Genomic DNA, 15254 nt, shown 5'->3' with positions numbered 1-15254 from the left:
GAGCTACCAGAAGGGAAAATTAACCAGTTTGACGGTTTGTTAATTATTTCAGATTTGTATGAAAATTATGTATTGTAGCTATATCTTTCTCTTAGCTGTAACTCACTTTTAAGCAAAGTAGAATTGTATTTTTTTTTTTTTTTAAACATTCATTTTTAGCCGTGTAAATCGTTTATATTAAGTGTGGAACATGTATAGCATAGATCCTGATCAACTGAAATGATCCTGCATTTTTAAATATAGTATGCGTTTTGTCTGATTGTGAACTACCTCTGCTACCTACTGTAGTGCAGACACTGCCCTCTAGGCTGGGTATGTGTTACTGCCTCTCCCCATTCTGTCAGAGCATGCCTAGCCTAGTTCTCCCCACAGTGCCAAGCCATGCCACACAGTGGGGTGCATCAGATTCCAATCAGACCGAAGAGACACCATTCATGGCTAGCTGTTTCATCACATTACATAAGGTAAGCCATTTCACCTCATACATGATAAATGCATTCATACTCCGTGTGTAGGCCAGTCAAATATAGTTTAGAGTATGGAAGATCTCCATCCCACTCTACTGCAGTGTGACTGACTGTGACTGTCCAGGTGTACAGTGTAGAAAATGTGCGTAGGCGTGTTAGAAATCAGTAAAAATGAGTTGTCCTTATAAACGATATAAAGCCAAGTGATTGATTTTGACTGGTGTCTTACACGCCGCCTAAGAAACATTGGTGAAAGTGGGCTTGGTATAAATGAAGAGGTGAGGCATGTTCTAAAGCCTTACCTGTATACAGGTATTACTGTACAACGTGAGAAGGGGGAGAGACGGGAGGTATGAGTGTTGAGGGGGTTGCTGTGTCCTGGAATGTGCCAAGGCTTGTTTTTGGGGTGGGACACTAGGACCTCAGGCTATGGGATGGGTGGGTGCGACTCATCTCAAGGCGCGAGAGAGCGATACAGTAGGAGAGAAGAGAAAAGACGAGCAACAACTATAATCAGATCATGGCCAATTAATCTGGATGCTATTTACAACTGTATCGACATATATTTTCAAAACTAAGAGGATGAAGTCAAGTACTCATTTGTCATTTTTTATTATGTGATTGATATGACGAATGTCCACTCTTGATCGCAGGTGAATATCTCTTTTACTTTGCTCCCCGGAGAGGAGAGGAAGAGCAACATTGAGGGGAATGCTGTTTCTTTAAGAGAGAGGGAGGGAGAGCGAGAGAAAGGGAGGGACCTCTTTGCCCTCCAGAAACCAGGAAGGGAATTGAGTTTATCTGCTGCTGCTTGGTTAGCGCATATGGGGCTTTGAGCAGCACGACAGTTAGAGAGAGAGAGAGAGCTCCAGAGAGGAGGAGAGGAGGGCTGAGCTAACCCACAACAAGCACCACCACGGCCATCGCAGGTGAGCTAAAGGCACCCCTGCCTACCCCCCACTGTCCACCCAGGGCCTGTCGACAGGAGGGAGCAGGCACAGGAGGAGAGGAGAATGAGGGAGGGGGACAGAGAGAGAGACGAGAGACCAAGGGGGTGGGTGAGATGGGTCACAGGCAGTAGTTATGGTTCTGTTTTTATTCCTGCTAAACTACTTCTCTGATTCCTGCTTTTACCTTTTGGGCTTGCTATGATAACGTTTTATTTGGTTTGTTTGAGGCATTAACTTTTCAGGCAGGTGGAAGCACTTAGGGGAGGAGGAGGATGGGGACGTTCAGGAGGGTGGGTTCTAAAGAAGAGGAAGGAGGAACCAAAACTAATTTTATAGGACAAGGTACGATGACAAGCGAATGACTTTTCGGGATGGTGTCATTCACTAAGAAATCATGCTTGGAGAGAGAAGTTACGAACAATGCGTGTTAAATATATTTTAGCTTTATTGTACATTCTTTCCTGCTGTTTTGGAATTTATCAGAATAAGAATGTGTTCATTTAGGTCAGGAGTCTTGATGTGTGTTTAAAACATAGACAGAGGGGTTGTGTCACTGAATGCTACCCCAGTGTTTGGCTGTGGCTTAGACAGTTCTGGTCGAGACCCATTTCTTCGTATGCAGCACGGCCCTGTTTGATGGCTGGTCTGTACTTTTAATACCTGGCATTCTGCTAGCAACATCCTGAAGTGTATAATTCAGCCCTGAGTGCTTACGTTGGAACAGGCTTGGAGAAGTGGGGGTGGTGAGGGACGGAAAGCTGGGACTCGTAGTTCGCAGCAGGGGCTGTGAAGCAGGTCAAATAGCGTTTAAGGACTCCACATCCCAGAGTGCCTTGCCCTTGGCCATACAGGAAAGGGAACAGCTGCCAGCCTATCCCAGCAAGGAGGTGTGGTGAGTGAGCAGCTGTCAAGCCAATCACAGAGGGGGAAGAGATGCCAGAGCGGAGCAGTGGGCTGAAAATAGAGGGGGGTGGTAGGTGTCTGCTTGTTTGGGATCAGGCAAGGGCTTGCCTGTATGACTAGGGCCACTCGGAAGTTTCCTGTCTGCAAAAGCTCCAGTACTGAGGCACCAGGCAGGGCCCTGCTCAGACACGGAGACAGCAGAGCAGGCAGGAGAGCCGGACAGGGCCTGGGGAAGGGACATACGCTTCTGCTTCAGCCCAGCTGGTAAGAGCTCAAACTGCACTCTCTCCTGACACTGAGGAGAGTGAAAGAGGAGGGGGAGAGCTTAGGAAATAAATACCAGGATCTGCGTGTGTAAGAGAGAGAGATGGGGCTTGGTAGAGTTCAGAGTTCCTGACCCACTTGCAGATAAAAAAGAGACGGCAAATAGGGCACTGCTCAGAGCAGGTTGAGCACATCATGTTTAGAGAGACTGTTGTTGTCTTAAAGTTTTGGCAATACACACTGTGCCCTTTTAACCCTTTACTTACTGGGTTGATTTAAATGAGTAGTTGTTAATCTAATCATCTGAAATAGTGTTATTGTGTGTAATGTTAATGCTTATTGTTGTTGTTATTAATGTATGAGACTAGGAATAAGGGAGCCAACTGCAGATCCTTTATATATCCTTACCTCCAGGCACAACTGTGACGGGATGGAAGAAAATGTGACACCTCTTGTAGACAATTTCACCTCGTTAGTGGAGTGTAGTAAACGAGCTGCCATAACACAATCACAGCACATGGAACCTTGAGCAACTGGAAACTTTACCCTCTGCCCTTGAACTCCTTTATTCGTTTATTAACTTTCAGTTCTTCTCCACGGCTGCCCACACCCTTTTTGTCATTCTCTACATCCCCCTTGCCTCAAGTAGCCCCTATGGCATTGTGTGATTTGTGTCACAGCTTCATTTAGTCTACGGTATCTGTCCGTACATTGGTGGTTTGTCAAAAAAGACGTTGCAGGAACATACATTATTTTTCTCATTCATGGATGCATATTCCTGGCAACACATACTTGTTGGACTTGTTTTGAAGTGTGCGGGTACAGCGAGAGAGGGAGGGGAGTGGTTTATTGTAAGACGTCCAGACTCAGGGAAGTGTTTGGTTAGCTTTCAGAGACAGAGTTTGAAACATTATTAATTCTGTCAAATGTTACAGTGTTGATGTCATAATGTTACTCATGCCACTCCTGAGTGCCAATTGCAAAAGGCTGTACTTTCTTTCAGCCTGAGTAAATTCCACTAAGAGGTTAAGTTGGGAGACTCCATGTTACCCACAATAGACTCAAGAGGAATTGTAGGGGACTTCAGTAGCTGTGGGTAGGCCCTAGACACCACCCATCAATTTGGCGGTGAGCATGTTGAATACAGTTTGATATTCCTGTATGTTATGCACTATAATGCCCCAAACTAGCAGGTCCACAGTGACAGGAGGAGACAGGTTGCATGCTATTACACTGCCAGGCCTTGGAAGGCCTCGTTTTTTTGGGTTATGTTGCTTTTGGTTGGTGCACTAAACTATAAGCTGCCCCCTTATTAAGGGTAAACTCCCCTTGTCAGCAGCTAAATGTCCCACTGCTCCTGGCTCAAGCTGACAAACAGACAGACAGGGCTCTGTGTGTTGTGTTGTTGTCGTGGAGTCTTGGGGGAGTCATAGGGACTGTTCTGGGCCTGCTGGTTTATGAAGCAAGCAGCTCACACAACCTGATCAAATTAGAGGCTGAGATGCAGCCCAAGGTTAGACTAGGCCGTTGTGTTGTGAGTCACGTACATTGTTTACTTTTATGGGGGTGGGTTGTCTCCAAGATGTCACACGTTTTTTTGTGGCTTTGCTGGATGTTGTCGTTGTTTTTATACATTAGACTCGAGACAACCTTAAACATTTGGTTTTTCTGACAACTATTGTCTGAGTGAGTAATCCCATGTTGTCCTAAGGCACTACGTAGGGATAAATGAGAGTTAGCCAAACTCTCCTGTGATCATGGGAGGGTACCATATGACAATCTCATGGTTGGTGAGTTCTCATCTCTAGACGTGGGCTGGTGGGTGGGTGTTTTAGCTTCCCCAGAAAGCTGAAGGGGAAGTGGGCAATGTGGTGGGCCGGTGACTGAGAGAGCAAGCGAGAGGGAGAAAGAGGGATGGTCATCTGATAACAGAGCGGGTTCTGTTACACGCCTGTCACAGACACACAGGAAGTCCTCTGCCTACAATGTACGGCAGCGCACACAGATTGGCTCAGGGGAGGAGTTGCTGCTGGACTTGGCACTATGGGTGTAGCTAACGGCCTACTAGGGGTTCTGTTTCTGGTGCCACGTGGGAGTTTGGATCCACTACTTCCTGACTGACAGCATGGCAGTGTTAGGAAAGTCTAGCTCCAGCAGCAGAAGAGGTTGTGTCTCTGTAACACTGCTGCCAGATGTGCACGGCTGTTTCTGGACCAGCTAAGTCAGGCTGGAGGAGGAAGGCAAAGAAAGCCAAGTAGAGCCTTCACTTTGGTTTACTTTACTTTGCAAGGAGGAGGGGGATGGTACAGTTAACCCATACAGTAGTGAGTTAGTGATTCCCGACAGTGGCTCTCCAGCTATCTCTTGATCTCTGGGGTAATGGTACCCTTAAAGGAATTTAGACCTTTGAAATTAAATCATAAAAATCTCCCACTTCCCCTTGCTCTAAACTTTTATTGACAAACATTATATAGTGATTTTAGATAATGGTGTCGAACCCTTCCTGCAGTGAGGGGTTAATTTCTTACAGTGGCTAAGTAAAGGTTTCTCAAGTCTCTGAGACACTTTCATTTTACAGTGTTCCGTGGGCTGATGTCAAGGTTGAGCTTTTAAGACTGCCTCACCCACCTACCTTTCAGTCATGGGCATTGTCTGATTTTTGGCAGCCATCTGCCATTTCAAGTCAAGCAGCCCAGCCCCACAACTCCAGTTTTATCAGTTGCTCACCCTCTTCCTGCTTGCTCCCAATACAACCAATCAGGCTTCCTATCCTAGCAAGCCTGGTAGTAATGACTCACACAGCCACACTAGCACTAGGCCAGGCAGGCTCAACCTCAGTCAGAATCCTGTTCTTCTTGGAACTGGCCAGCCACCCCCCCCCCCATCCCCCCTCCCCTCCACATAGCATTTCTGATTATCCTGTAATATCCTCTGTGACTTGACCTTGAACCCTGGTGACCCCGGTCCAGTGATTCCCTTTCTTTGGGCTTTCATGCACTCCTGTCACTAATCATCAGGGGGCTGGGCTTATCCTGTGACAGTCAGCCAGGGAGAGACAACCTGCTTGAACTCTGCTGTCCATCTGTATTACCCAATCTATGCTTCTAGGAGTTAGACCCTGGCTTCTGCTGTCGTTGTTTCACTCTGGTTCGGTTATTCACAGATATGCTACTGATCGCCCACACACTTGCACTGCTTGTACTGCTAAGGACGCTTGTTTTCTGGTCTCTGTTGCTCCCTTCAGCAGAGCAACAAAGTATTGTGGTGTTGACTGCGCTTAAAAAGCATCATAGTAAAGAACTTCGAGTTTAAGTGACATTAATTGTTGTCATGTAAGGAACACCTGAGGTTGATCTAGGTAAGGTCGCTAGTCATTGTACTCCAGGAATGAATGGTATGTGTAGGACAGACTGTAGATCCTTTGATACTGCTTCCAGTTCACCTGAGATTATATTTCCAGGTAAACGCACCACCCAGTTTATAACCACTTTTATAACTACCGGTTTAACCACAACATATCACTGCATTGGTAATTAAATAAGAAGGGAACTAGCTAGGGGAGAAGCCCATCTATCACTCACAGGTTTTAAGAAAAACCCAGGGTTCCCCAACTGGTGGCCCGTTGGTTTTATTTGGCCCCCCAGGTTTTCTGAGCAAAAACATTAATTTTATTTTTGAGAATTTTCATTGTTGGACATAAGACTATATAAACACCAAGAAATCGTCTCCAAATGATTTCAATTTTGGAAATCTATTCCCAAGTATTCCCACGCATAATAGAGAGACACGTGATCATATACAAATGTAAGCAAGGTTTGAAATGATTATGTTTTAGTCAAATATATCCATTTGGGCTGTTTGCAGTCAATTTGCAGTCTTTAAATTATTTGTAATTATGTTCCGGCCCACGACCATCCGCTCAAGAAAAAATCGGCCTGCGGCTGAATCTAGTTGATGATCCCTGTCCTAGAGTCTTGCGTTGGATCATCCCCGAAATCTCATCTTGATAGCTGCTCTCAACGTTTGCTTGGCGCACGCGCAGGGGTTAGTGTTGAGTGATGGTGGGGGAGGAGTGGGATCTGCAGCAGTAAGTAGTGGTTTGACTTGCAAAGCAGCACCCTGTGCATGCGGAGTGGGACCCAGTGAACCAGGCAGGCAGCTCTGGGTCGGTGGCAGCCCTGGGAACTGAGACGGTGTGGTGCTGCGGCCTCTGTCACCCACAGCCATGAATAAGTGATAAGGAATGTTTCAAGCCATGAGAAGGTGTCAGGATCAGGTTTGTTTGCACAGTTTCTCCTCCTCTTTCTTTCTTTGGTCATCTTTGTGGGTTATTCCTGTCCAGGGCCTCTACTCTCCCCATAGCTCCTGTGTAAATGACAGGACAGAGCACCTGGATGCCTCAGTTGACTGTATGAGGGAGCTAGGCTGTTTTGAACTCCTCTCAGCCTCCTCTCCCCGCCACAGATCTGTGTGTGACCCAGGATCAGGCATATATGTCCTGGGGATAATGGGTAAGCAGGTTTGCACCAGGGGCCAGCCCAGCAGCCTGGTGAAGTAAGCAGCAGCATCAGTGAGAGCAGGTTGACTTGGCTTGAGTCTCTGGGCTCACCCAGGATCTATTTCCACACTGTGAAGGACGTGACCGTTATCCCTGTGGTTGCCCTCTCTGCCCTCACTCCCCTCCCACAGCATATTCAGATGAGAGCTGGAGGATAATAACATTTGCCCATGCCATGTCAGACAGGGCAGTTTTATCAGAAAGACAATGGGAGAGGTTGTAGTGGCGGTGTGGTCAGTTGCGTATCAGAATGGTAGAGGGTTAAAGGAGAAAGAGAGTAGGCTAACTGGGTTTGAGCCGAAATGAAAGGCCTTTATGTCATGAATAAAAGACACAAACTACTCTCAATGGGAGCAAGTGGGACAGTATTATTTGCATGTGCAAGGCTGCAAGCTTGTTTGTTTTAAGATTACCACGAGACAGATGTACCGGTTTTCCATGCTTAGAAAAGCGTTTATACACTCAATGGCCAGTTTATAAGGTACACCCATCTAGTACTGGATCGGACCCCCCTTTGCCTCCAGTACAGCCTGAATTCTTCGGGGCATGGAAACGTTGCTCAATTGGTATCAAGGAACCGAACGTGTGCCAGGAAAACATTCCCCACACCATTATACCACCGGCACCAGCCTGTACCAATGACACCTAGCAGGATGGGGCAATAGATTTATGCTGCTTATGCCAAATCCTGACTGCCATCAGCATGACGCAACAGGAACCGGGATTCGTCGGACCAGGCAATGTTTTTCCACTCCTCAATTGCCCAGTGATCGTGTGCCTACGAGCCGCTTCTTCTTGTTTTTAGCTGATAGGAGTGGAACCCGGTGTGGTCGTCTGCTGCAGTAGCCCATCAATGACAAGGGCCGACGAGTTGTGCGTTCCGAGATGCCGTTCTGCACACTACTGTTTTACTGCGCCGTTATTTGCCTGTTTGTGGCCCACCTGTTAGCTTGCATGATTCTTGCCATTCTCCTTAGACCTCTCATCAACAAGCTGTTTTCGCCCACAGGACTGCTGCTGACTGGATGTTTTTTGTTTGTCGCACCATTCTCGCTAAACCCTAGACACTGTCGTGTGTGTGTGTGTGTGAAAAGCCCAGGAAGCCGTACGGTTCTGAGATTCTGGAACCAGCGCGCCTGGCACTGACGATCATTCCACGCTCAAAGTTGCTTAGGTCATGCGTTTTTCTCATTCTAACGTTCAATCTAACAGTAACGGAATGCCTCGATGCCTGTCTGCCTGCTTTATATAGCAAGCCACGGCCACGTGACTCACTAGGAGCAAACCATTTTCTTACACAGTGGGCAGTTTATTAGGTGTTTATGTCACATGAGTTTACATGACTGACAGGTCTAGTTAAGGATATTAACCTTTGTCACAGTGTTGAAGGAGTGGAGTTAATAGCAGAGAAAGTGCAGTTAGGTTTGTAGCACTACACAGAGTTGACTTCTCAGAGAGCATTACCTAAGTATGACCTGTGGTTAGTGCTGACATGGTGCCAGGATTCTAGGTGTGGAGAGAGGTGTAGCTTTGTAAAGAGGTGTGGGATAGAGCTGAGCAGGGGAGAGGAGAGGCAGCCAGGTTGAGCAGGTCTAGTGTACATACCAAGAGGCTTGATCTGAAGGAATGTCATTTGAATGCATTGCTCTTATCGAGAATAATCCCCCTGGCCTCACCCCCTGCTGGGTCTCCCTGGCAGATGGGGGGGGGGGGGGGACTGGCTTTCGTGTGTGTGTGTAAATGGACAAATCAGGGAGGGCTTGCGTTGCTGAGCCCCCCTCCCCCGCAAAGGCAGGCTGCAGTCTATAATTTTAATCCCCCTCGCACACGTGAGCGAGGGGACAGCCTTTCCTGAAACTTGGCACACAGTACAGGGTGGGGTAACCGGCTCAGACCGGATTGACAACCTCCCTTTTTAATACCGATCGCTCTCAGCTTGTGCGTGTTGTCATCCTCCAGTGGAGTTTTTCCACGGGGTCTGTAACCGGCAGCCTCCCCCTCCCCTAACTGACACAGAGCGATGCACACTCTGCTGCACAGCCCCGCCTCTGCTCCTCCTCCCAGCATGCACTCTGATCCTCCCTGCTCTCCCTTAAACTGCCCTTCACTCTCTCTCATGGTAATAGATTCAGCAGTGGGCCAATATATCCAGCATTCCGGATACAGCTAATTCAACACTGAAGGATGTATGCCCTAGCTATACTTTATTTTCTATTAGATTGGTCTGTAAATACAGTAAGTCTGCCAATAACTGTTCGTCAGTGAAATCATGGTAACTGTAGTGTTGTACGTTGGTGATGTTACAACATGGCTCACCTCCAGGCTCTTTAGTGGACTCTGGGGCCTGGTGTTTAACGTATGCAATGATTGACATGACGACAAGAAAACAGATTATGCACTACCCAATTTCGAAATTGCATTCTACTATTACAACTTTCAAGAGTAAGTTGAAAGCTGGACTGAGTTCCCTGCCGACCCCTCGCGTATGAGAACCACTGTTGTAGAGGACTGTAGTGATGGGGTGTTGACAGAGAAATCAGCCATTTTTGTAAACTTTGGGTTCTTCACAGTAACCGGCCCATAGTAACTCTGACGTGATTTGATCTTTAGTATCAGAGTGAGCAGAGTCAAAACTGGTCCATTATTGGTAATGACAAGCCATATTATTGTGATATTAGTAAGCAACATTTCAACACATGGGCATTTCCATCTAAAAGGACCGATGAGCACTGACGTGAAGTTCATAGGAGCATATCTAATTGGGTGTCAAATGAAAGCGGAGTCTATATTTTTGAGAAATTAAAGGCATACAGTTGAAGTCAGAAGTTTACATACACCTTAGGCTAATACATTTCAACTCAGTTTTTCACAATTCCTGACATTTAATCCTAGTAAAAATTCCCTGTCTTAGGTCAGTTAGGATCACCACTTTATTTTAAGAATGTGAAATGTCAGAATAATAGTAGAGAATTATTTATTTCAGATTTTATTTCTTTCATCACATTCCCAGTGGGTCAGAAGTTTACATACACTCAACTAGTATTTTGTAGCGTTGCCTTTAAATTGTTTAACTTGGATCAAACGTTTTGGGTAGCCTTCCACAAGCTTCCCACAATAAGTTGGGTGAAGTTTGGCCCATTCCTCCTGACAGAGTCAGGTTTGTAGGCCTCCTTGCTCGCACACACTTTTTCAGTTCTGCCCACACATTTTCTATAGGATTAAGGTCAGGGCTTTGTGATGGCCACTCCAATACCTTGACTTTGTTGTCCTTAAGCCATTTTGCCACAACTTTGGAAGTATGCTTGGGGTCATTGTCCATTTGGAAGACCCATTTGTGACCAAGCTTTAACTTCCTGACTGATGTCTTGAGATGTTGCTTCAATATATCCACATAATTTTCCTTCCTCATGACGCCATCTATTTTGTGAAGTGCACCAGTCCCTCCTGCAGCAAAGCACCCCCACAGCATGATGGTGCCACCCCCGTTCTTATAATAATAATAATAATAATAATAATAATATGCCATTTAGCAGACGCTTTTATCCAAAGCGACTTAGTCATGTGTGCATACATTTTTACGTATGGGTGGTCCCGGGGTTGGGATGGTGTTCTTCGGCTTGCAAGCCTACCCCATTTTCCTCCAAACATAACGATGGTTATTATGGCCAAACAGTTCTATTTTTGTTTCATCAGACCAGAGGACATTTCTCCAAAAAGTACGATATTTGTCCCCATGTGCAGTTGCAAACCGTAGTCTGCCTTTTTTATGCCGGTTTTGGAGCAGTGGCTTCTTCCTTGCTGAGCGGCCTTTCAGGTTATGTCGATATAGGACTTGTTTTACTGTGGACATAGATACTTTTGTACCTGTTTCCTCCAGCATCTTCACAAGGTCCTTTGCTGTTGTTCTGGGATTGATTTGCACTTTTCGCACCAAAGTACGTTCATCTCTAGGAGACAGAACGCATCTCCTTCCTAAGCGGTATGACGCATGCGTGGTCCCATGGTGTTTATACTTGCATATTATTTTTTGTACAGATGAACGTAGTACCTTCAGGCGTTTGGAAATTGCTCCCAAGGATGAACCAGACTTGTGGAGGTCTACAATTTTTTTTCTGAGGTCTTGGCTGATTTCTTTTGATTTTCCCATAATGTCAAGCAAAGAGGCACTGAGTTTGAAGGTAGATCTTGAAATACATCCACAGGTACACCTCCAATTGACTCAAATGATGTCAATTAGCCTATCAGAAGCTTCTAAAGCCATGACATCATTTTCTGGAATTTTACAAGCTGTTTAAAGGCACAGTCAATTTAGTGTATGTAAACTTCTGGCTTTGATATTCTGGTCAAACAGATGGAAAAGGAGTCTTAGATACATATACCAGAAAAGGTATTAGAAATACATTAAAACACAATGTTGATGAAAAGACCCCTGCCAACGAATATCAACACTTACTGTATATTTTGAAATGGTTTGCCTTCTGTAAGTTTAAGAAACGTTGTGCCTTGTAATTCCGTTACCACAAACCTACATATCTTCAAGATATTTTGTAATTTCTCTCCCTCATGAGGGAGGACAATGAAAGTTCACAGAAGTAACAAGTAAAGGTAGACCTACCAATTATAGTGTTTTAACTAATATCAAGTTTTCTTAATGAATTATTAAGTGATTAAAACTCTTAATTCTGTTACCAAATCGGTATCTGAATTACCGATAAATCAGTAACGGAATTACTGCAATTGAATTGGCTACAATGGGAAATCATAGTTGTCACAAACCACAGTTGGGTCACCTGCTACTGTCCTCCTGGCAAACTTATGTTCAGCTCATAACTGTTTTCATTCTGTCGTCTGGTGGTCTAAGCAAGACAGTGAAAACAGTCTGGACAACCTCTCTCTGTCTCTCTATTCATTCTCCAGTTAATGTCACATCTCCCAGCTCTTACAGACACCTACCATTACACCTACCACCTACCCTCTTTCAATTTACCGTAACAAACATCCTCACCCACTGAGCACCGACCGATCCTGGACGTACATGGACGTTGAAAAGTAGTTGAAATGTGGTCAGTCTGCCCTGGCCGGACCAAATCTGAACCAATCATAGACATCTGTTTCACAAGTTTGGACAGCAGTACAGAGACAAAGAACAGTAAAGTAAAGAAAAGTAGAGTACACAAGCGAAGTGAAATGGTCAGAGGAGAAGAGCGTGTAGATGTGAGAAGGAATTATACAACAAGCAAAGTGATCATGCTGTATGTGGCTCTATGAAAGTTAACTGTGTGTACAGGTGCTCAGGGGCGTAGTCATACCGCAGATTCTGTTGCAAGATATTTCTTAAACGGAAGCAAACGAAATGGGGAGGAACCTACAAGAATCTATCCAATAGAAACTGAACATTTTGTAACAGTTTGGATTAATGATTACACCCTAGATCAGCTCGATGCAGGCAAGAGTGTGCAAGGCGGTACTGAATGTGTCACTGTCTGTCACCTTGATTACTCTAATTTGTCTCTTGACCTGTGCACTTACGTTATAAACTTTCATTTGTAGGCTAGGTTGTAGCAACCTCATGGGTATAGGGCAAATTCAATAATCATGTGGTAGCCTAAACCTATCGATGTTACATTGACCTAGTGAATGGAATAGTCCTCCCAAATCCTGAATGGCACTAACCGCCACTGTACAGTACTATACAGTGGCGTTGAAAACACGAGTAGAGTACAGTATAATGTACTGAACATATCTACTGTGCTGTACTGTGATTTTCAAACTTGTGAAACATAGATATCTATGATTGGTTCAGATTTGGTGTGGTCTGGACCAATCAAATTTGGTCTTTTTTGGGGGAGGAGCTCATTTAGAATAATAGCTGGTCTTTAGAATAATAGCCAAATAGGCAAAATAAGGAATTGCATATTTCTACCTTTGTGTACCTATTCAGGATACATCACCATGAAGATAATGATATTCATATCCAGAATTAAGCATTTCTGTATAGTACAGATCAGGGATCCATGATCTAATTCTGTTACCGTAATTCCATTAACGGTTGTAAATTCACTTCACTTACTGTAGTTCAATAACCAAAATATACTTTTTTTAAACTCAAGTTATCATATCATAGCTGACACCCCATTCTCTCTGCAGGCATCTTTGATTCTTAATTCGGAGCAGATATTTAAGAGTTTTTTGAAAACATAGTCGCATAAAAAACTGAGGGGGATTTTACCATAATTCAGAATTTACCATAATTCAGTTCTTCCAGTAAATGTGTTTTTCTGAAATGTTCTGTGTAAATTGTTCAAAGTAGTCCTTGTGCATAGAGTTTTATGGTTTGTTTAACTGTTAAATCAATAGTTTTAGTTTGGCATACATTTTTAAAGTATAAAATTGGAATCAGACTAATTCCGTTACCGTGAAATTGCCCACATGCAACTCTTGCCAATATTATTTTCATGTATTGTCTCCGGTGTGAAGGCTGAGGCTTGTCAGAGCACTTTGAAATTACTGCAATTTCAAAATAACCCCCAGCCCTTACCCCAATGCCTACCATGCATTGCTACTGTAATATTGTACCTATCCAATCCCAAGGAGTATTGGCTAGGAATTGAATTGAGCATATGTGTGTCTTAAAGACTGAGAACTGATCCTCTCCTCCTCTTCCTCTCCCCCTCTTCCTTTTCTCCTCTTCCTCCCTCAGACAGGCAGACGGACAGACGGCAGGACGGACACGCGGGCGGCGGCTGTGATTGGCGGCTCGGCGGCAGGCTGGTGGAAGATGTCGTCGGGAGCCGGTGGGAGGGGCGGGCGGCGGCTCAGGGGTTGGGGGGGAGGGGAGGCAGCGGAGGAAGGCCCAGTGGGCATCCCCTTCCCCGAGCACAGCGCAGACATCCTGGGCAGTCTGAACAAGCAGCGCCTCAGCGGCCTGCTGTGCGACGTGCTCCTGATCACCCAGGATAGGGAGTTCACTGCCCACCGCTCAATCCTGGCATCTTGCAGCTCCTACTTCCACAAGCTGTTCACCTCGGGCCCCACCGCCAACCAGCAGAAAGTCTACACCATAGACTTTGTGACGGCCGAGGCCCTGGGCGCCCTGCTGGACTTTGCCTACACAGCCACGCTGACGGTCAGCCACAGCTCCGTGGGAGACATCCTGGCCGCCGCCCGCCTGCTGGAGATCCCGCCCGTCCAGGAAGTCTGCACTCACCTGCTGGACACCAAAGTGCTCTCCCCGCCGGTAGGCTGGTCGTCATGACAACACTAACTAACACTCCGTCAACAGTCTCTGTCCTATCATTACATCCCATCACATGGCCTTTACTAGTATGTCTCCCTGTGGGTAGATCTGCATCAAAATATAGCCACTTAGCAAACGATTTTGTCCAAAGCGACTTACAGTTAAAATACATGTATTTAGTGTGGCCTATGTGGAAATCAGTCAAACCACTCTTGTTTTGAGTTACAACTATTGTGTTGTAAGTGTCATTCTTGATTTCCATCCAACTGCGCCACCATAGACCACGTACCACACAACCTCTGTCTCGCGTCACGCTAACAAACAAACACTCCATCATCAGTCTTTGGCCATCACATAGTCAGCACGCTTACATCATGCCCTTCATTAATCTCTCTCTCTCACACACATCCACACCCTGGTGTCACAATAACACTGAACTTTTAACACTTACCCATGCTGGGCCAACATCAGTCTCTGAGTCTCAGGACAGCGTGCTCTTTCACAAGCTGCATTCTACAGACTAAGCATATTGCAGTTACATGCTACGCTTGAAAATGTAGAATCGAAGTAGCGTGGTCATATTCATGGTCATGTGTGCTTCTGTTGTGTGTGTGTTTGAGTATGATCGTGAGTGTATGAGAGTTATGGAGTCCTGTTTTGTTTTTTCATAGGGGGGCAGTGAGCGAGGAGAGGATGATGATGATGAGGGGGAGGGAGGGAAGGGTGGAGGAAGATGGGGACAGCAGGGGAATCGACTTCGGGCCCGGGAGTATCTAGAATACTTCCAGAGAGGGGCCCACTGGAGTAGCAGCTGCAGCACGCCAGAGCTCAGGGACATGCCCACACACCTGCACTTTAACCATGACAACGGGGCC

General features: G+C 45.7%; 1 protein-coding gene across 1 annotated transcript in view; it reads left to right on the top strand.

The window, feature by feature from the left end:
- Positions 1-941: 941 nt before the first annotated feature.
- Positions 942-15254, top strand: part of LOC311130236 (zinc finger and BTB domain-containing protein 7A-like) — a gene marked incomplete at its 3' end in the record, with an annotated part of 15021 nt that continues 708 nt past the window's right edge. The window contains exons 1-3 of the mRNA XM_084162934.1: positions 942-1396; positions 13843-14379; positions 15051-15254. The exon at positions 15051-15254 is cut by the window's right edge and continues 708 nt beyond it. Coding sequence (XP_084019060.1) covers positions 13921-14379; positions 15051-15254 — 663 coding nt within the window. The 5' untranslated portion in view covers positions 942-1396; positions 13843-13920. The remainder of the gene's footprint in view (positions 1397-13842; positions 14380-15050) is intronic.

The sequence above is a fragment of the Coregonus lavaretus genome (assembly GCF_964263955.1).
Source record: "Coregonus lavaretus genome assembly, chromosome: 6".
NCBI classification, from domain to species: Eukaryota; Metazoa; Chordata; class Actinopteri; order Salmoniformes; family Salmonidae; genus Coregonus; species Coregonus lavaretus.
This window is presented reverse-complemented; position numbering and strand designations above follow the sequence as displayed.